The 21,766-nt window shown below is 47.7% G+C and overlaps 1 protein-coding gene across 1 annotated transcript in view; it reads left to right on the forward strand.

Moving 5' to 3' along the window:
* Nucleotides 1-4,288: 4,288 nt before the first annotated feature.
* LOC121439847 (dedicator of cytokinesis protein 11-like) overlaps nt 4,289-21,766 on the forward strand; it is a 200,977-nt gene continuing 183,499 nt past the window's right edge. Inside the window, 1 exon segment of the mRNA XM_041640459.1 lies at nt 4,289-4,390. Coding sequence (XP_041496393.1) covers nt 4,289-4,390 — 102 coding nt within the window.

The following is a 21,766-nucleotide window of genomic DNA, read 5'->3' on the forward strand; positions in this document are numbered from 1 at the left end:
TAATGTAATCAAATGAAGATATACTTAAACATAAAGCCAGCTGGGTAGAGGTGCACACATTTGAAGTCTCTGCTGGATAATAAAATGTAAAGGCTCATTGGCTCTTACCAGTCTCTTAATTCACATATAAGGGCATAAGTATATGCATGAATTATTTTCCATAAGCAAATAGTTATTCAGCCTCTTCCCCCTCCACACTACCTCCTCCTCCGCCCGCTTCTGAGACTGACTCCTTTTATGCGTCCCAGGCTTGTCTCAAACTGCTATGCTGCTTAAAATTTCGAACTCAATCCTCCTGCCGCAGCTATCTGAGTTCTGAGATTGCAGGCTTGCACCACCATGTCTGGTTATGACAGAGTTGATGTGACATGTAAATTTGTAAGAGACCGCCAAAGCTGCTTAACAAATGTAGACACGAACTCACCAAATGAAATGCCCTCTTGCAGGCTGGAGAGGTGCCACTACAATTTCTTTTTATCACGTGAGTTAGAGAAGTCCTGCCCACATCCACTCATTCTTCAATGTCCAGCTCTAACAGCCCCTTCTTCAGAAGTGCTCCAGAGGCGGGATCTCTCCTAAAGGAAAAAAAAATGGACTGAGCTCCTTATCACAGCCTGCCTCAAATCACAAACAACACTCTCCAGAAACTTCAATTCTTCCCATGAAGGAATTGGACAGTGCCATTAATTTTCTCATGTTCTCAGCGGATAGCTCCACTCTCGATGTGTAAGTAATTAAACACAAGTCCTAAGGCAGAAGATGTAAAGCCTACACCCTCATGAATGAGCGGGGAGACTGCACAATGGCCAGATGGTGTTTGTGCACCATCAGCATGACATATGCTTCCCATGGCTCGTGAGGCTCTGTAGAAACTGCTACTTCTCTGCCTCCACCTCTTAACTATTCGTCTCACTCAGTCCTTCGGCCTCTTGGGCCTTTTAAAAAAATTCTGATCTTCGAAGACATTAAGTCTCCCTTCATCTTCAGGATATTCCCTGCATTCTTGAGCCACTCGCAGGGCCCACCTCCCTGGGATTCAGCTCAAAGAGGCTGTTTTAGATCAAACTGTCTACACTAGGCGCCTAACTTCAATGACTCTGAAGCATATTGCTTTAAATCTCTGTATGGAATTTCTATTCCTGAAGTAAACATGCTCATTGTTTATAGTGGAATGCCAGCCCCATGAGAAGAGAGACTGTGTCTGTCATGTTCATTACTGTGTACCTTTTGCTGCTGCAAAGAGTCTTCAGTACTAAGGATGCTTTTGGCTAAAGCTAACAGACTACTTGACTACATAAAAGTAACACAAAGGGCTGGAGATATCACATGCACAGAGCATGCACAGAGCCCTAGGCGTGAGCCCCAGCCCTGTATCTACCAGGTGTGAGTTCAAGGCAAGCTGTAGCTACCTGGAGAGTGTCAAGGCAGTCTGGCAGAGAAAGGGGAAGAGGCACTGATTGACTCAAGGGTTTATTTTCCGTCCATACAAAGGAACTCAGAGCTATGTAGTATGAAAGTAGATTTGATAGCTCACCGCCGCTGAATTCTGGCTTGGCTTCTTTAAGGCTGTCTTGGACTTCCCTCTTGGTTACAGTACAGCTGTCCAAGGCTGACCCTTCACACACAAAATTATATTGCTCTAGAGAAGAATAAGAGGCAGAGGGCTCTGTCTGTCTGTCTGTTTGTATTTTATGTGTGTTGTATGTGACTATCCATCAAGCTTAACTGTTGCTCTCTTCAGGAGTTCAGCGGGGCCTGTTCTCCAAATATCATCAAAACTGGGCGTGTTGACTTGTGGCTCTTGGAAGGAAGGGGTGTGGAAGGTCATAGGCCCTCACTCAAGTGTCCAGTACTCCCTCCCAGCCAGTTCTATCCTAATTGCACATGACCTCAGGGGCTCTGGGAAGGACTAGAGGATATGGGTAGGGAAGGATGAGTATGGGAAGGGACATCTGTCTACATTGCTGTGGCAGGGACACTATAAGCTGGATGTGGACCCTTCATTGTGACTGCTTCCAGGTCACCCACACTCTTGCCAGAACACCTCATCTCTTGCTTTGTAAAAAAGCCTAAACAACTCTTTGGTTCTCCAGGTGAACTTTGGTGGAACGGCACCTTTGATTGCCATGGGGACCTTAGTGGGAGGGTTAGATGTTTTTACATCTTGCCCAGGGAAGGACTTTTAGCAACAGCATGGGTGTCTTTGGCCCGAATGTGTATGCATGTATCATGTGTGTGCTCGGTGGCCAAAGAGTTTAGGAGCACTGGATGCCCTGGAGCTGGAGTTGTGAGCTGCTGGGAACTGAGTCCATGTTCTCTGAAAGAGCAACCAGTGCTCTCAACCTCTAAGCTGTCTCTCCAGCCCCAGAGGGGACTAGACTCTGCATGATCTGAGAATTGAACCTATGGGGTGAGAAATGAACCCCCTTCTCTTTCTATCAAAAGGGAGAACTTCCCCAGCAGTCCTCCCAGTCTGCTGTCATACACCCCGTTGCTCCAAACTGAGCAGGAGTCTAGGCCATCCTACTAGTAAAGGAAGGAGGTTAGCATGGGGTCAGTATACACCAATTATGATTCATCTGCACCTAGAGTGCAGCCCCTCTTTCTTAAATCCTGTGCCTCTTCCTTGTCCCTATAGCAGCAAATCTGGGCTCTCTTAGCAAGGAAAAATGCTGGAGCATTGTGGAGGTCACCAATCAGGAGTCAGGCATAAAACGTTCATCATTCATGGAAGTCACAGCATGAATTTATGCGGATCCACTTGCAGGCAACAGTTACCACCTCTCTCTCTCTCTCTCTCTCTCTCTCTCTCTCTCTCTCTCCCTCCCTCCCTCCCCCCCCACACATCATGCCACACCCTGTGAAGTCAACATTTGTGACCATGCCTGTCCCTTTAGAGGACTTCTACATCCCAGGTCCTGCAGGAACCTTCCGTCTGTGCTTTAATGAGGACCCATGTGAAAGTGGCTGAATGGGCTTTCTGCAAAGTCTTTTCTGGGTTCATGGAGTTTATTCCTATGCCTTTGTTTCTATAACAAAATCCTTCTGTAGATGTGACTGTCTGCTCTTTGAAGGCAGGAGAAGTGTGGACAGTGCCATGTGGGCACTGGTGAGAATCCTCTCAGATGGGCAGCTTGGGTCCCTGGTGATGGACCATTTTCAAACTTTTAAAAAATGAAATGGGCCCTTTCATTTCAGAGTTAAGTCTTGGCAGGGTCACTAGCTCTCCAAGATTCTTCTTGTTCGTGTTTTAAGTATGCACACTTTACACCTAGTCAGATGATCTTTGATTCTTTGGAAAAACAATTTCTTAGAAGCTGGAGAGAAGCTAAGGCAAGGGCGAGGCGGTTGCAGGACACAGGTAAAAGCTGAAAATTGATAGGTTCTCCAAAGCCAAGGCCATGGCCTTCCCAGCACCAGGGCCACCCATTTCTGGTGGATTCACTCCAGAACTCAACCTGCCACAGACTCTGGTATCCCCCACCACCCAGCTCTCCCTGCCTGGGCAAGTCACATTTTCAGAAGCCTGTTCCTTCCTTGGAGTTGCCCTGTGAAGTGGATGCCTGGGCAATGAAATGAAGTGTGTTGGGTGTGGGACCCAGGCAAGTCTGTCTTGCAGCAAACCTGCTCTTCCTTCCTTTGACATAGGCGAGACCCAAGCAGGCTGCATACACAATAGGCGGCACGCAGCTCCATGTTGTTTCCCAGCCTCTAGCCGCCTGGGACCTAGGGGCTTGCTGGGTGGGAGCAAGGTCCTGCAGTCTTTAGGGAGGCAGAGGAGCCTTGGGGCATGGCACACCCTAGTCTTGGAGACATTTCATCACCCACCTCTAACCCCCCCCCCCCAGTACACAAGAAAAAGAAGCAGCCTCATCTCGCCTCCCGGATGCGGCTGCACCAGCAACATCAGCTGCGGGCGGAGCCCGGGTGCTTGCCACTTCCCCCCTCTTCCCGCGTGACCCTCGCCCCCACCTCCAGTACTCCTTCCCCCTCCAGCAGACACACCCTCCTTCTTAGGCTGGTGGCTCCTCCGGCGGGGCCCCAGGAGGAGCCAAGGGAGCCGAGGGTTGAGCTAGCAAAAGCTTGAGAGAAAAGGAGGGAAAGAGGGAGGAGCGGCGCTAGGGAGGAGGAGCCGCGGGAGCTGGGCGCGGGGTGGCGAGGCGAGCTGAGATGTGGCGGGCCGGCCGGCGTGTAAACACAAGCAGCGGCACAGGCAGCAGCAGCGGTCGCGGTCGCCCGGGCCCGGGGCACTGAGCGCGCCCGCCAAGACCTGCCCGCCACCGCTGCCATGGCCGAAGTGCGCAAATTCACCAAGCGGCTGAGCAAGCCCAGCACGGCAGCCGAGCTCCTCCAGAGCGTGTCGGAGGCCGTGCGGGGATCCGTGGTGTTGGTAAGTGGCTGAGCGACTGGGAGTCCGTGTGTGAGGGGTGGGTGGGGGGGACACGCGCTCGTGGGGAGAGCGGCGCGGTGGCTTCCCGCGCGCGCGCGCTGGGGACGGCGGGCCGGATGGACGCCTGGGCGGCAGCCCGGTGCACTAAGAACTCTCTTTCTCTGTCTGTGTTCTAGTTAAGTTTTCTCTCTGGCGACTGGCTGCCTTGGGGTGGGAGTCCCCGGCTCCAGGGGACAGCGCTCTGGTTGTCCCACCAGCATGCGCTGGGCTTGAAGCTGGAGAGAAAAGCGGGTCGCGGACAGCTGCGTCTGGAGCGCGGGTTCCCACCCTGGGCGGGGGCGGCTAAGAGCTGCAGAGTGCACCTCCCACTCCCCCGGACCCCGCACAAAGAGCTGGGGGCGAGGACACGAGGAGATCTGGATCCTCTTGGGAGGGCACCTGGGGCAGCCTAGGCGGAAGGATGCGATGAGCCTCTTGCACAGACGCACTCGAGTGCGGATACACATTGAACACACACACGCACGCACACACGCACACACACACACAACCCCACCCAAAAAGCCCGGGGCGCCCGAGCCCTGGCGGGTGGTGTGGACAGAGGAAGCACAGTGACTTCCTCCTGCTACTGGGGAGAGGGAGGGCGGTGGTGAATATTGAGGGGTACTGCCCAAAGACAGAGGGAGGGGATTAGAAACAACGGGGTTCTGCGCCTGAGTGGGCTTTGGGTCGATCGCCTCTGAGAGAGGATAGTCGCTGAGACTTGCTAGAGCTTGGAGGCAAGAGGATGGGGGAAAGGTCGGGTGTGCCTGTGTTAGGATGAAGAACCTAGAACCAGACGCCTACCGCAGAGGACTGGGGTTGTCTTGGCGGCGGGCAGGGCTGGGGGATGGGGATTGGAGTGCATTCTGACCCCCCTGGGAACCCTTCCAGCACACCCTCAGCCCTGTTCAGATTGTCTAAATCTGGAGAGAAGCCGTGGGTGGTAAAAGGGCACTTGCTCCTTCGATTTTAAAGACCCTCATTGCCATTTTTTTTTTGGACTAGGGATAAAACCTTTTAAATAAGCTGTGGACTGGTTCATTAGCGGGCGTTTTGTTACTCCGTTTTGCGGGAGATTTGCTGGCTTTTGTCTCATTCCACTCCTATATTATTTTGTGTCATTTGCTGTGTTTTAAATTTCGCCAGGTAAGAGAGGGCTTTTTTGTTAGCACAACTTATCCGGGGAAGGGAACCTCGCAGCTTTCCCTTGTAATTTTTTTTTTTTTTTTTTTTTTTTGGTTTTTCGAGACAGGGTTTCTCTGTGGTTTTGGAGCCTGTCCTGGAACTAGCTCTTGTAGACCAGGCTGGTCTCGAACTCACAGAGATCCGCCTGCCTCTGCCTCCCGAGTGCTGGGATTAATCCCTTGTAATTTTTTATGTTGATCTTGTAGAATCAGCAATAAAACCAACATTAAAGCAAGGCAAGGGGCCTGATCCTAGCAGTGGGGAAAGTTGACAGTAGTGGGAGTTCTGGAGGAGGATCAAAGGTAAAATATGTACCTTTGAGATAAAAATCGGATTTCTAATAGCTGCAACTGTGCAGAGCCAAGTGACTTTAAAGAAATCTCTTTGTCGTGGCTGGACCCTTGAAGTTTAATCCTGCTGTTTGGTGAAGCTAAACCCAGACCTTTAATGTTGTTTTAATGGATTTGGCTTATTGTCTATTTCCCTCGGATTTTGGAGCGAGAACCTGTTGAGGTCAGATGAGACCCTCACTTGTCATCACAGCCAGTTAGAGAGGACCACAAGCTGTGTGCAAGGCATTTCTTTCTACCGGGCCATCTTCTCCAAAGCTTATTAGCAAATGATTCAGACAGCCTAGCACAAGGATGGCTTTTCTAAAATTGTAAAGAAAGAAAACCTTCCCGGAGCAGTGGTGTCTGGTCACAGACCACAGTACGTGAAAGGAGAGGGCAGATGGACAGATGGTAGCAAGAGAATAAATGGGACACAAGCAACCTCTGCTGGGATTTGACCAGCATTTGACTAGCTTACCGCAACAGTAGAAAGTTAACATTCTTTCCCAGGTTTTAGGCTTTAAAAAGAATTTCAGTTTTGAGACAGGGTGTCCCGACTGTAGCCCAGGCTGGCCTGGAAGTCTGGCCTTGAGCTTGGTGGTAGTCATCCTGCTTCAGCTTACTGAGTACTAGGATCAGGGACGTGTACCTCCAACAATTTTTGTGCAGCCCAGGTGCAGTGGTTTCGCCGTTCTTGACAAAGCTGGGGGGAGTAATTCTATAACAGAGAAAGACTCTCTTGTTGCTACAGCCAGGGGCCAGAGTTTCCTGGTCAGCTGGCCTCACTTTTATGTCAGGGGGTGTAGAGGGGTGCGATCTATTCATTTCTGTAGCATATGTTTTGTATTAAGATTTGGGGACTTGGGAGAGCAGTTTCTAGTGATGTGGATCAACATCGATCGAGCCCTTCCTCTGTGCAAGGCCTGGTGTTAGACGCTTCATTGTTATAAATGAATAAACATGACCTGTTCTTCACTTATTTTCTTTAGTTCCAGCTTAGGGTGTGTGTGTGTGTAAGATACTAATCAGTCTTAGGGTTTCCTAAGGTTCTCAATAGTGCTCTTTGTTAATTAAGAAATAAATAGCTTTAAATAATCCACGCCCGTTCATGTATTCCTTCTCTTCCTGTATTTTGTTTTGGTTTTTGTTGTTGTTGTTGTTGTTTTTTACTTCACAGAACTGTTAGCCAGAGATAGGAAAACCATGGGTGATGGGAGAGGCAAACGGCCATGTTGCAGCTGCTGTCAACTTCTGGTTCATTTCTGCTGTAAGCCCCAAGTGTTTATTGAGAGACAGCTGAGGTGGGATGTACACTTGCTGCCCTAAAGCCAAGACAGCGGCAGGGTTTCAGCATAAGTTGGAGCCATTAGCACAGCGGGTCATGCTTTCCTCTCATGGAAGTCTTGACAGAACTTGGAAGCCCTACCAAGCTGATCAAATATACACTATTTCCTGTTTAGTTTTTTTTTTTTTTACAGTTACACCCTTGTTGGCATGTCCATAACATCATTGAGTTTTGCTCACTGTTCAAAAAATTCAGAAGGCTTGGGCCTTGGCTATATATAGCATGCTGTTATTAGTACTTCCATGAATCTATTAACTATGCAGTGAAACAGGCAGAGAAAGAGAGACTGTTTCATGGCTGCATGTTCCTGTGAGTTCAGCATTTTTATGAAGGTCAATTTTAAATCAGGCAAAGGGATAATTACTGAATTGCCATTGACCAAGATTTCTCAAGAGAGCTTTGGGAGGAGCATCACGATATCCCGCCAGTGAGCACTGGGGCTATTGGACAATGGTCACATACATGCATGTTTAATGTGCTATGTTCCAATTGTCTTTTTGTTATACTTCAGATTCTAGTCCGTGGTGCCTGGAAGGGACCAAAGACATTTCAGAAACCTGCTGTATCCCTTAGGAGGTGTTTAAATGGTGCTTGCTACTTACCATCAGCAAAAGGTTGTTAGATATTACCAGTCGTAGCCCCTTGAGGCAAGGGAATTTGGGCAGGTCCTTTGACTGGTATCAAGGGATTTCGGGAGAGGAGCTCTCCAGAGTTGAGAAAGACTGACAAGGGTCGGCAGCTGTTGACTCCTCCACCCTGCCACTCAGCACTACCTTTGAGCAGAATGGTTGTCATGCTTGCCTTTAGGCAAGCCCTGAGAAACCCAGCAGCTCCTCTGTTCCCTCTTCCTGGGGAGGGTGGGGGGGTGATTTGGAACGTACTTAATATAGGACAAAACTCACAGCTGCATCTGCAAGGAGATGACAGCTTCCACTGTGGAATAAAGTCTATTTCAACTTGGGCTTTCCCCATTAGATGCTGGGGACAGAAGTCAGGACCCTGGATCAGGCTAAGCATTATTCTACGGACTGGCCACACTCCTAGTTCTGCTTGGGTGTTTGCTTGTTTCTCAAGACTTTAAGTCATGATGCTCCTGCCTCAGCTTCCTGGATGCTAGGGTTTTATATACCTGGCCTCAATTTTGGCTTCTTGAGCATGCCTTTCCAGTTCTAGGTTAGCTCAGCTCCCACTGAGCTGAGAGTGAGAGGGGTGAGCTATACCCTTGGCTCCTGACCACATCCCTTCTCATTCTTCTTTCCGGTAGCTTCTCTTGGTTGGAAGGGTTCTGGGAGACCCATTCCTCTAAGGTTTGTTCAAAACACCTACTCAGTTTGTTATAAAACCAGAGGGGTCACCTCACTAAGCCCTCACTGGAGCAACTGATAGAATCCCCCTGCTCTTTTTGGTGTGTGTATGTGTGTATGCATGTGTACGCAGGCGTCCTCACCTCTGTGCACCCATGCGGAAACCAGAGAACTTGGGTGCCCTGTTCGAGAGGGGACTTGTCCCTTAATTCCCTCGAATCCAGGTCTCTCACTGACTGGAACTGGCCATTCTTTGGCCAGACTGATCTGCCTTCCTGTCTCTGCACCCTGTTCCCACCTACTATGCCCACGGCCACACCTGTCTTTTTGACGTGGTGCTGGGAAATCCAAACTCAGGTCCTCCTACTTGCCCAGAAAGCGTTCGTACACTTCGCTGTCCCCCCAGGGCTGGCATTTGGTGTCTAAGCTTGACATGTCAAACCCATTCTGCAGGTTGAGTCTTTCCCTGTCCTAATCATCAGCAATCTTTCCTTAAACTTTTATTGCTTTACCACTTGAACATGCATAGTCATTACAGAAAAATTTGAAAAGAAAAAGATTGAAGTGTCACCATCTCATTGCTCAGAAGGAACTCTGTTAATAGTCTGCTGTATGTATTTTACTTCTATATATGAATTTTCAGTTTTGTTATCATGTGGTTACGCTGAGCCATCTCACCTGTCCCTAAATAACTCTTCCTTTACCCCTAGCTTATTAACATTCGCTCATGTCCGTCAACATCCCCTTAAGCATGCTTAATAAGATCGCCAACAATTATATTAGGAGTTTTTCGTAGATAAATCGATTTTAGATTTAATTTTATTGGAGTGTGTGTATTGTACATGCACGTGCATATGGGCATTTGCATCACAGTGCCTGCGTGGGGTGGGGTCAGAGGCCAGTTTTCGGGAGTTGCTTTTCTCTTGCTCTGTTAAGGGAGGGCCTCTTTTGTTTTTGCTGAGCTGTACACTCCAGGCTAGCTGGCCCAGGAGCTTCTAGGCAATTCCCTTGTCTCAGCCTCCCATCTCTCAGTGGAGGTGCTGGAATGACAGGTGAAGGCCCCTGCACCTGGCTTCTCTCCTGTGTGCGGTCCAGGGATAGGTCATCATGCTTCCTCTGCAGGCACGTTCACCTGCTCAGCTAGCTCCCTGGCCCGGTGCTTTCTAGTCTTCTGCAGCCATAATCATGAGCCGTCCTCCGCTGTCTTAGATACCTTTAGATTTTGACTTCTTCTTTTTCTTTTTTTTTTTTTTGATAGTGTCTTTCTGTGTAGGCGAGGCTGGGCTTTTAATTTTAATCCATGTGCCTTAGCCTCCTGGGATGACAGGTGTGTGCTACTCTGCCTGACACGTCTAAATGTAACCGGGCGGTGGTGGTGCACGCCTTTAATCCCAGCACTCATGAGGCAGAGGCAGGTGTATCTCTGTGACTACGAGGTCAGCCTGGTACAGAGAGAGTTCCAGGCCAGACAGGGCTAACACACAGAAAAACCCTTTCTGGAAACAACAAAAATAATAATAATAAACAAATAAAAATAAAAAATAAAGTATTAATTCCTAAATTGCCCTTGACACAGCTTCTTAGTAGCCACATCCACATGTGACTACCATATTAGACAGTGCTAAACATAGCATTTCCATCACTACAGTCGGTTAGCACTGGGCCAGACATCTTAGAGAGAATCGTTTCAAATGTGCTAGATTTTGCCCATAGATTAAATTTCTGGCTATCAAATTGCCTGTTCAAAGTCCATATGCATTTTTAGGGTTGAAAATTTCTCTTAGGGGTGGGGATGCCAGGCCTTGAGGTCCATCTTTAGCACCATAAACAATGCTTGGTAAATAAGCCGAACCAAACCAAACCAAACCAAACAGCGCTGTAAATGACACTGCAGAAAGTTGCTCCAGCTTCTCCCGCCATAGCCAGTGAGCCTACATTTCTCTGCTCCCATGTTGACGCTGCTTAAGGCTCTTCAGCTCGGTAATCTGATAAACTCTTAATTTGTGTATATCTTTCATTACTGTTGAAACTGAATAAAGAGTGTCTCCTATGTTGATGACCCATCCATATTTCTTCTGTTAAGGCCAGGGAACCTTGATACAGACTCTTTTCCTTCTTTGGATTCTTGAAATAACCATCTTCACCCTTCCCAGTTCTGTTTGGCTGCGGCAAGGGTGGGACCGCGCGGTCATATTCCTTTAGGTCTCCTCCCGGTGATTCTGATGCACCCAGAAATGCTAATCTAGGCCACTCATCTCTTCAAGGCAAGAATGTCCCTTAAATACATCTTTGACAAAGGCTTGTTTGGGTTCTCCTGAGCCCCCTCTTCACGTTAGAAGGCTGTGTTGGAAAACTTAAGCCGAAATTCACTCTTCTGAGTTCTATGCTGGTCTGCACCAAAATCCACTGTTTGGAGCAACATGGAATGTTTGCTTCCTCTTTCACACGACAAGCTTTGACATGTGGGGACCACCACTATGCCATTTGAAACTGTACTCTTCTCACGGCCGGAGAGCCTTCATTGCTTTCCTTCATTTCCCACACGACTTGGTTTCACGATTCTTCATATCGTGGTCATTCTGTTTGACTCTGATCCAAGTGTTCAATGTCCTCCTGAATAGCAGCGGCAGAACACCAGGACTAGAGGGAGGCCTGGGGCCTGGTCCCAAGTCTGCCTTCTGTTGCCACTTGCATTGTGAATGAAGGCAGGTAACCTTGTCTGTGAAATGGGGACAGACAAAAGTTAGCTCCCTTGTGAGGAGTAAAGAAATAATGTATGAAAATGGCTGGCGTATACACGTGGTTCGTAGGGTTTTAAAATGAAGGTCGAGGGAGAGGCAGTTTTCCTGGTAAGTTGACCACGTTCCAGTGGAAGACCACACATTCAAGAACATTTGGGCAGCCCAAAGTGGTCTTAAAGGGTTTAAAGTGAAAAGGACACAAAGTTGAGTGGGTAGGGACAGGAGTATAGATCTGGGAAGAGTTGGGGGAGGGGATGAACATGGTCAAAGAACATTATATGAAACCCTCAAAGTACTAAAAAAAGAAAACTAAGACAAATAGAAAAATAAATAAAGAGAAGGTTGGGAGGGGGAATGCCTCAGTGTCTGCCACAGAATGTTCCCTACTTATTCTGGGTCTGAGTCCATCACATGGTGCCTGGAATGCAGTAGGCAGACAGTTTACATTTTGTGTATCTTGGGAGAAGAGCCGGGAGGCAGGAGACTAGTGAAAATATAGAGTCGAGGAGAGTGATAACAGCGGGTTTAACCAACAAAGGCCTTAGCTGAGGCAGTGAGGATGGAGATAGAGACAGTTCAGTGATAACATCTATAGCGCTAGGTAATTGTTGAAGGGAGCAAGGGGGAAGGGAAACAAAGGGGAGGAAGAGAGAGGTGGAGTCAAGCTAAAGTTGAGGTTTTTACAGCTCGGGAGAGCAGAAGGAAGGAGATGGAGGAAGGGCAGAGAAAACAAGCAAGCTCTGTTTGAGAAAACTGTGAGGGTAAGGCCAGGTTTGGTGAGAACATTCTAAGGGGAGGCTGAGCAAGGAGAGTTGTGTTTTGGCAGAAGCCTGGGGTTCTTGAGGGCAGAGAGGAAAGTGTTCCAAGTGGAATCAGGAAAGGGAGGAATAGCCAGGAAAGGACCAAGGCTCAGGGACAGAGATGAGATTGTAGCCGGTGGAAGAGGCTTGCCCCTCTGGGGATGATTAGGAAAGAGAAGGCAGGGTAGGGAAGAATAACCTGGAGGCTAGCTCTAGACTTCCCGTTAAAATGATAGTAGAAGTCCACACACACACACACACACACACACACACACACACACACACACTGGTGGGGTGGTGAGAGCTTGTTTTAGTAGTTGGCTTTAGCAGATCATGGGAACAAGGAACTAGTCAGATTTTTCTGGGTGCCCAGGGAGGCTAATGTACTAGTCTCCCCTTAAGGGACTCCTGATTCAGACATGAAGATAGGATACCCAGTAATAACTGATGTAGAGAAGAAAGAAAGCAGTGAGGATGCCATGGCTATGGTAATGCCTTCTAGTTTCACCTGATTCATCCTGTCCCCCTGTCCCCCTCACCAGTACTTCATGATTTGTTAAGACCTTAGTAGTAGTCCCTTCTGGCCTTAACAAGGCCAAAGAGGCTTTTACTAATGACCACTGTTAATCTCTGTGGTTTTGTCTGTAGAGTTCCCTTCCCCTATGCTTTCTGGGAAAGAGTTAACAGTGAGAGTTAGCGGTGACTTGTAATGGTGAGAAATTTGCCGAGCTCACCTTGGCATTCCCTGGCTTGACCTCTGTGGCCCCACACAGTGGTTGTTACCACACAAAAATTCCACCCACCTGCTTTTAAATTCATGAATTTAACATCTTAAAATCGTTATTGCACTGTGTGTGCGCGCATGCAGACATGATGTGTCTGTGAAGGTCAGACAGCTTGCTGGAGTTGTTTCTTTCCTTCCACTGTGTGAGTTTCTGGGATTGAACTCAGGTCAGCAGGCTTTGGTGTAGTTTGCTTAACCTGCTGAGCCGTCTTGCTACCCTATTCTTGCTTTTAAAAAATATTTAACTTTGAAGTCGTTTGGAGAACTTCATACTTGAGCAGTGCATCGACGTAAGTGCTATCCCTTTTAACTCTCCAACTCCTCCCATTTTCCCCCAAATTCTTTACCTCTTCTTTAATTATTGCGCACAGACAGACAGACAGACACACAGACATACAACCTACGGAGTCCATTTAGCGTTACAACTTATTACAGAGGATTGATTCACCTGCCGGATTTTTTTCCCTCCTGAGACACAGAATCATCCAGAAGATATGCTGAAAAGTGTATTCATAGTCTCTAAATTTTATTTACCACTGAAACCGGAAACCACGGGAGGGAGGGAGCTCAAGCAGTTCCTCCTTTCTTATGGTTTTTGTTTAGTTTTATGCTTTGTCAATCTTAAGGGTCCTTTTAGAATAAGTTTCTCCTTGGGATTCAGAGCTCATAATTTCCTATAGATTTTGCCAGGAGGGCGGAAGAATTCCAGGCTAATATTGGTCTGCTATTTGTATCAGCCTGGAGCCAGATGCCGTTTTGATTCTTTGCACAGCCCCACCCCGGAGGCTTCCTGAGCAGAGAGACTGGAGTGGGGCAAAGGGACCATCGTCTTGCTAAGCTGCTACTGCCTCTAAGCCCATGATTGTTAGAGCTCCGGGTGAGAGCCCGAATTTTGGGAGCACACCACAGACGTGCTCAGAGTTCAGCCCAACTGCTTGCTGGCGGGCTGACGTTAGGCTAGTGCGTGTAGAACACATCAGTGAGAACATATGATCTGCATGAGTGTTGTTTCGGGGGAGATAGCTTGGTCAGTAACATGCTGAGATGAGGACATGACCTTGATCCCCAGAACCCACGGGAGAAAAGTCAGGTGTGGTGGTGCACCCTTGTCTCGACAGTTCCAGGGAGGTAGAGACAGGTGGCTCAGGGCCTACTTAGTGAGCTCTAGGCCAGGAAGAGACAGTTGAGAGGGAGGGAGGGAGGGAGGGAGGGAGGGAGGGAGGGGAGGGAGGGAGGGAGGGAAGGAGGAAAAGACAGACTATGAAAATGAACCCGAGAAACCACAACCCTGCCTGTTCTTTGGCCTCCATATGCATGTGCACGCATGCGCATTCTCACCTCCCTGTATACACCTGTGCATATGCGCATACGCACAGATTCACACAAAGCGTGCCTTGTTGCTTCTCACACCATCCCAGGCTTTATGTCCTTTTCTGTGGTGTCGGAGAGAGAAAGGGCCTCACAGATGCTAAACTCGCATGCTCCCTCTGAGCTCCAGCCATCACCCAAATGTCCTGTCCTAGTTTGCTGATGGAGGAAGGTCATTGGTTAATTAAATAAAGAAACTGCTTGCCCTGATAGGTTAGAACATAGGTGGGTGGAGTAAACAGAACTGAATGCTGGGAGGAAGAGGAAGTGAGCTCAGAGATGCAATGCTCCCCTCTCCTGGACAGACGCGATAGCTCTGCTCTCTGAGGCAGAGGGCAATGCAGCCAGCCACCAGGTCAGACATGCTGAATATTTCCTGGTAAGTGCACCTCGTGGTGCTACATAGATTATTAGAAATTGGTTAAGAGGCTGAAACTAATGGGCCAGGCAGTGTTTAAAAGAATACAGTTTGTGTGTTGTTATTTCGGGGCATAAGCTAGCCAGGTGGCCGGGGTGCCGGGGACGCAGCCCCGCTGCTCCTAATACTACAGTCTGCTAGTCAGGTTTAGTAATAGCAGGCTGGCTTTGTTAAGGGGGGCATATCCAGCTTCCCGGTCAAGTCAGCCTGGAAAACACGTGGTTTCTCTATTGTTCATCCACAACCTTGTACAATCACACCTAACTTTTGCTCTGAATGATTTCCTGTGATTCTTGGCTACTTGAGTTTTTATTGCCCATGGAGTTTATCATCGCCAGGAAGTTTCTCCCCGCTTTCTTGACAGCTCCTGTTGGACCATAAATGTTTCAAGGTGGTGAAAAGGGTTAGGAGGAGATGTTTAGGGTCTTCCGTGTCCCCGCCATATTGTTTTCTCTAGTGACTGGCCAGATTTTACTGGTCAAGATGCAGCTGGAGATATTCTGAAGTCCCTGGACAGAGTATCTTTATCTGAAGCATTTCAGTGCATTGTGACAGAAGTCTAGCAAGTTCCTTTGCATGGAATGTTTTTCAGATGATGGCCTTATATTTCCATAGCCCCATTAAAAGTACTGATTTGATTTTATGTGTATGGGTATTTTGCCTACATGCGCATGCATATACTCTGGAACTAGAGTTATGGACAGTTGTGAGCCACTATGTGGTTGCTGGGACTCGAACCCAGGTCCCCTAGAGGAGCAGCCAGCGCTCTTAAGTGCTGAGTGATTGCTTCAGCCCCATTAGGGCCCCAGTTTTAAGAAGCGTTCAAAAGACTGTTATGTCTGTGATGTCATGAGGTTACAGGTCACTGTTAAACACATTCCATGTTGTCATCACTCTAAATGGAGAAACAGAGGCCTGGTTTCTGGTGAGATAGCCACAGGCCGTCTGTCATTTCCAAGTGACTGGGCAGGTAATGAAGTCCAGGTTTCTCTGTGCAGCCATGTGAAAAAGCACCCGTGGCGTGCCTACCAGATTACACAAGCAAGCAGGGGAAAGAAACTTTTCTTGTGTGGCTTGCTGATGGCTTATGGGAAGCCATATTTATTTCCAAACAAGCTTGCTTTCTTTAGTGGGAAGGTAGAACTTAAGGGTAAGATTAATTTTTGAAATTTGGTGAACTGCTTTTAGTTTGCTGTTCTTCATTTCTTTACTGTTTGAATAAATATACAGAAAAAGAACACTCTAGAACTTTATCCCCGCAAAGGTACCTGGGATCGTTTTCATGGAACTCCTTTTAGGTTACCACTATCCAAAAATAACATAATATATATTTCTTTCCATGCCTTTTCTATTAGTAGTTTAGTTTTCTCCCTTGAGAAATGGCCAGCTTTATACCTTACAAGGCCTGCTGTCACAGTGTTCCCGAACACATGGCGTACTTCTGTTGGCACGACCAGTTTTTTTTCATAGGCTAGCGAGTTCCCAGTGCACCAAATGACTACCTAGAGACTTGAAGGAAGGAATGCCACCTTCTGAGGTGTCTATCTGACTATCAAGAAATGGCTGACATCCATGGAGACTCGGCATCAACTGTTGTGTAAACTGCACTGAATTGTTCTTTAAGATCTCACAGGGGCCAGTGGTTCTCATTTGGGCCCATTGGAGAGCTTATGACACACTCTACCGCTCTGGAAGCGAAGACTGTTCTCCTTTCAAACTTGCCCCCAGGAGACTTGTTCTGTCACTTCTAGTGACTGACCTGACTGTTCACAGAATAAGTGGGCCACAGTCTATCCTTCCAAATAAATACTCTGTCAGAATTCTCACTAATAGTGCCAAAGTGTCGCCAGAGTGTGTAGTAATAGGAGCGGCGGGGCTGCGTCCCCAACACCCCAGCCGCCTGCCCGGCTAACTTATGCCCCAAAATAATTACACGGACACTGTATTCTTTTAAACACTGCTTGGCCCATTCTCTTCTAGGCTAATTCTCACATATTAATTTAGCCCATTTCTAATCATCTGTGTGTAGCACCCCAAGGTGCGCTTACCAGGGAGATTCTAGCCTAGTCCATCCTGGGTCGGAGCTTCATCCCGGGAGCGGGACATGGCGTCTCTCTCAGGCATCTGCTCCTGAGAGGAAAGCTGTGGAGTCTCAGCTCACTTCCTCTTCCTCCCAGCGTTCTGTTCTGTTTACTCCTCCCACCTATCTTCTAACCAATAAAATGGGCCAAGACAGTTCCTTTATTAGCCAATGACCTTCCTCCATCAAGAGTGAATTCGCTAAGTTTTCTAATCTATACCCACATGAGCTTTCTCCTTGCTTCTCGCCCTCCTTCCTTTCTCTACTTAGAGTCCAGTCTTGCTCCAATACTGGAAGCATCAAGAGTTTCTCACATTCTGTCTTCAGGTCCTAGGTTTCAAGTTGTCTAAGCTGCTGGCTGTGCCCTGTATGTTTGTGTGTATTTGTTTGTTTGCTTCTATTTATTTCTCCATCCATTCACTTGGAGACAGGGTCTCATGTAGCCTAGGCTGACCTCAAACTTAAAAAGAAAATATTATCATTAGGTGGTGGTGGCACACACCTTTAATCCCAGTATTCAGGAGGCAGAGGCAGGTAGATCTTTATGAGTTTAAGGCCAATCTGGTCTGCAGAGTGAGTTCCAGAATAGCCAGGACTGAACAGTGAGGCTTTGTCTCAAAAACAAAACAAAGGTGTGTGTGTGTGTGTGTGTGTGTGTGTGTGTGAGAGAGAGAGAGAGAGAGACAGACAGACAGACAGACAGACAGACAGAGACAGAGAGTGCATACCCGTTCTACAGTGCTCATAGCGGTCAGAAGACAACCTCCGTCTATCACGCAGGTCTCAGGGGTTGAAATTAGATCATCAGGCTTGCAGCAATTCTTTTAACTCTGAGCCATCTCACTGACCCTAGTCTCAAACTCATAGTAGCTAAGGCGACCTTGAATTTCTAATCCTTTGCCTCAGCCTCCCAAGTGCAGAGGTTCCAGGTGGACACCATCACAGCCAGCTCTATTTTAATAGTCATTTATTTTGCTGGTACTAATGACTGAATCTAGGACCCAGGGTATTCTAGGGAAGTGTTCCCCCACTGGACTCCCCAGCTCTAGCTTTACCTTTAAGTTTTAGACAGGATCTTGATAAGTTGCCCAGGCTGGCCTTGAACTCATTCTTTTGTCCAGGCACATCTTGAACTAGCGGCCTTCCTGCTGTTAGCCTTTTGAGCAGCTGGGGTGACAGATCTGTGCTGCCAGACCCAACATCTACCCTGTCTTTAAAATTAACTTCTAGTAATCTAGTTGTTGGGTTCTGGTGTTACTTTTTGTCTACCTTGTGTGTGTGTGTGAGTGTGTGTGTGTGTGTGTGTGTGTGTGTGTTTATATGTGTGTGTGTTGCCAGATATGAAGCCAGCAGACTGCCATCCATTGAACAGGTCATCTACCCTGTACCAAATTTCCAGTTCCGCTGTCCCTAACCCAGTCCCCTTACCCACCCATATCTGATCCCCTACTTGGTTTCCTAGCAGGTTACCATGATGTTCCTCTACAAGTGACTTCTTGTCATACTGCTAGGTCTCCTGAGCAGGATGCTGTGCCTTTACCATGCTTCTGCAGCTGTTCAGCCGTAGCTCTGTACTTGAACTCTGTACAGTGGAACCGGACCGTGTGCTGAGGGAGGGAGGAGCTACTTAGCAAACTCAGAGGAGGCTGAGTGACCAGGGAAGGAGGTCCAGCAGATGGGCCTTATTGAGAGCTGGACAGTAGTCCACATGGTGGATCAGTCTCCCATTTCTGCTTTAGTATATTGTCACAAAGTTAGTGTCTTCAAAGTACAGAAATTTTATTTATTTATTGTTTGTTTGTTTTTCTGAGACAGGGTTTCTCTGTGTAACCACCCTGGGGCTGTCCTGGAACTCACTCTGTAGATTAGGCTGACCCCAACCTCACTGAGATCCTCCTGTCTCTGCCTCCAGAGTTCTGGGATTGAAGGTGTGTGTCACCAGTGCTCAGCTTATTTATAATAAATTTATTTATTTTGAAAATAAATTTTGTCATGCAAACTCCTAACTCCTCCCACATCCTTCCTACTTTCCCACCCACCCAAATCCCAAATCCATATTCTTTCTTTCTCTCATTAGAAAAACAAGCCTATGATGATGATGATGATGATGATGATGATAATAATAATAAATCAAAGCAGAATATGGCAATACAAACAAACAGGAAAGAAAGAGCCAAAGAAAAAGTACATAAGAACTCATAGATGCAGACACACACACATTCACATACACAGAAAGTCCATAAAAATACAAAAGCAGAAACCATAATATGTAAGCAAAAGATCTGTAAGGTAAAAAAGAAAATCCCCAGACAAAGTATTATGAGACAAAAAAAATCTCCAAAAATACCACTGACGCTGGGAGATGGTGGCACACACCTTTAATCCCAGCACTCAGGAAGCAGAAGCAAGCAGATTTCTGTGAGTTCGAAGCCAGCCTGGTCTACAAGAGCTAATTCCAGGACAGACTCCAAAGCTACAGAGAAACCCTGTCTCAAACAAAACAAACAAAACAAAAATACCATTGAGTTTTGTGTTAGGCATCAAATTGCTTGGCATGAGGCCTGCCCTTAAGTGTGGTTTGTATGCCCAAAGAGACTGTTGGTGAAAACAAATTTTTTCTTTGCGAGTGGTTGTCCATTGGAGATAGCTTCTGAGTTAGGGACAGGGGCTTGTGTCTACTTCCCCTCTCAAGGCTGGCTTCCCATTGGACTTGCAGCTGTGCAGGCCCTGTGCACACTGCCTTAGGCTCTGGGTGTCCATAGTTGTGTCAGAAGGCCACGGTTCCTCTGTGTCCTCCATCCCCTCTGGCAGAGCCCTGAGGGGAGGAAGTTGTTGGAGACAGCCCAGTTAGGACAGAGTGTTCCAAGGTCTGTCCCTCTGCCCGTTGTCTGGCTGTGGGTGTCTGTGTTTGTTCCTACCGCCCTTACTGTTTCTAATGCAGTGGAAGCTCCTGTGTGGAGGGCTGAGCACAGCACTTACCAATGAGTATAGCAGAATAGCATTCAGAGTCATTGTAGCTCTTCGTTCATTTTATTGCTACCTTCCTTTAGCACTGTGCTTCTCAACCTTCCCAACGCTGGAACCCTTTAATACAGTTCCTCATATTGTGATGAGCCCCCCAGCCATAAACTTACTTTGTTGCTACTTCATAATTGTCACGTTGCTACTGTTATGAATCAAATATCTGATCGGTAGGATATCTGCTATGGGACCCTAAGAGGGTTGTGACCCACAAGTTGAGAGCCGCTGCGTAGTATTTGGTTTGCCCCTGGTCTGATGGCCTCTCTAGTCTTAGGAAGAGCACAGACTTTTTATAGTTCTGGATGTCACAAGTCTGACACAGGATTCACTGGGATGAAACCAAGGTTTGGGAAATTGGCATGGCCTTCAGGAGCTCTAGAGGAGAGTTCCGTATGTTGCCTTCTTTTCCAATTTCCAGAAGCTTCCTGCATTCTCTGGCACATGATCTCTGTGTCCATCTTCAACAGAGCAATGGCTGACCACGTTCCACTCACAGCCCCCTGCCTCTGCATCTATCCGCACATTCTCTTCTCCGCCTCTGATTAGCCGGCCGCCCTCTGTCATCGTAAAGCCCCTTGCTTTGTTTTTGTGGTACTGGTGATTGGAAGCATGGCCTCGCATGTGCCATGCTGGACAACTATGCAACACTTTAAGCCACATAGAAGAACCTTTGGGAGGACTTTGGTCCCACCTGGATAACCCAGCATGGTCTTCCCGTCTCAAAATCCTCAACTTCATCACATCTTCAGTTTAAAGAGGAAAGTCAGTATTCCCCGATTTGAGGGACTGAGATGCAGCCACGTTTGGGGAGCCATTGTGGTTCTTCAACTTCATGAAGTGTTGCTTTAGGTTGATGAATCTGTGGGCTACTGATGAGTTGGTGAGGTCAGGTAGGTTCCTGACTTTATGATGGGAACGAAAACCGGACATGGATCCGAGAGACTAGCGAACAGTGAACTAGGTGCAGATGCCTTCCCAGCATCCTACTGAAGGAGCATGATCCCTTTCGAGGATCTTCGCTGAAGTAAAGCAATACAGGTTTGTCATCTGTGATTTCCATTCGCACGTTTTCTGAAATTCTTCCTGACTAACTGTTTTCCCCACAGAGGACTCCATTAGTCTGGAGTTCTTATAGAGGGCACTGCTTTCAGACTTGAGGTGTTTCGGGATACAAGTTGGCCAGACACATGCAGGCACTTAGCCAGTTGAGGCCTATGGAATTTTCCACTCTCGGCTAAGGAAAAGAGGAAAGCAGTAGGGGTATAGACGTGTGTGCAGGAGACATGCTGAAGAGAGAAAGGGATGGTTTCACATCACAGTGAGTAACTGGCTGGCAAGTCCCAAGATGCTTCTCGTATGTCCTCTGTAAGAGATACTTCACCTAGGCTGAAGGTCACCTTAGATGGAGCCACATCCCCATGAATTCTCAAGGTAACCACAGGACCCCTTGCAGACAGGTCGGAGAAGGCGGAGGAAAAGACCGGGAAATCTCTGAGTTCCTTCTTGACTTCACGGGGATTTTGACTGAGACATAAATCGAAACTTCCTCTCCCCGCGTAATTCAGTCCCTGCCATTTTAGAGAGCTGCACCACAAAAGCTTCCTGGCTGCTTTGGTTTTAGCCTCCTCGCGCTGCACAGCACAGTATAATATCCGTGATGGTCTGATGGCGCAGAGCCTTGCAGCTCTGGGGGAGCACTCTGTCATAGACGGGGGTTGTTCTTGCCGTTTTTACAGCAGCTCCAGTTGGCCACGGCTGTATTTCTCCCTGGCTCAACCGATCCTTTTACAGGTCCTCGGGTAATGGATCTGGCTGTGCGTTGAAAAGCCTTATGAGAAGGTCCAGGAAAATCACAGATTTTGTTTCAAAATCTGGAGCAATGAAATGTCCAGAAACTATCTTCACTTTTTTCTATTCCATGTTTTTTTTTGGGGGGGGCGGGGGGGCTCTGCCATGGGA

Source organism: Microtus oregoni, unplaced genomic scaffold (assembly GCF_018167655.1).
Source record: "Microtus oregoni isolate MIOR12 unplaced genomic scaffold, Mior012 000063F_ref0000156, whole genome shotgun sequence".
Classification (NCBI taxonomy): Eukaryota; Metazoa; Chordata; class Mammalia; order Rodentia; family Cricetidae; genus Microtus; species Microtus oregoni.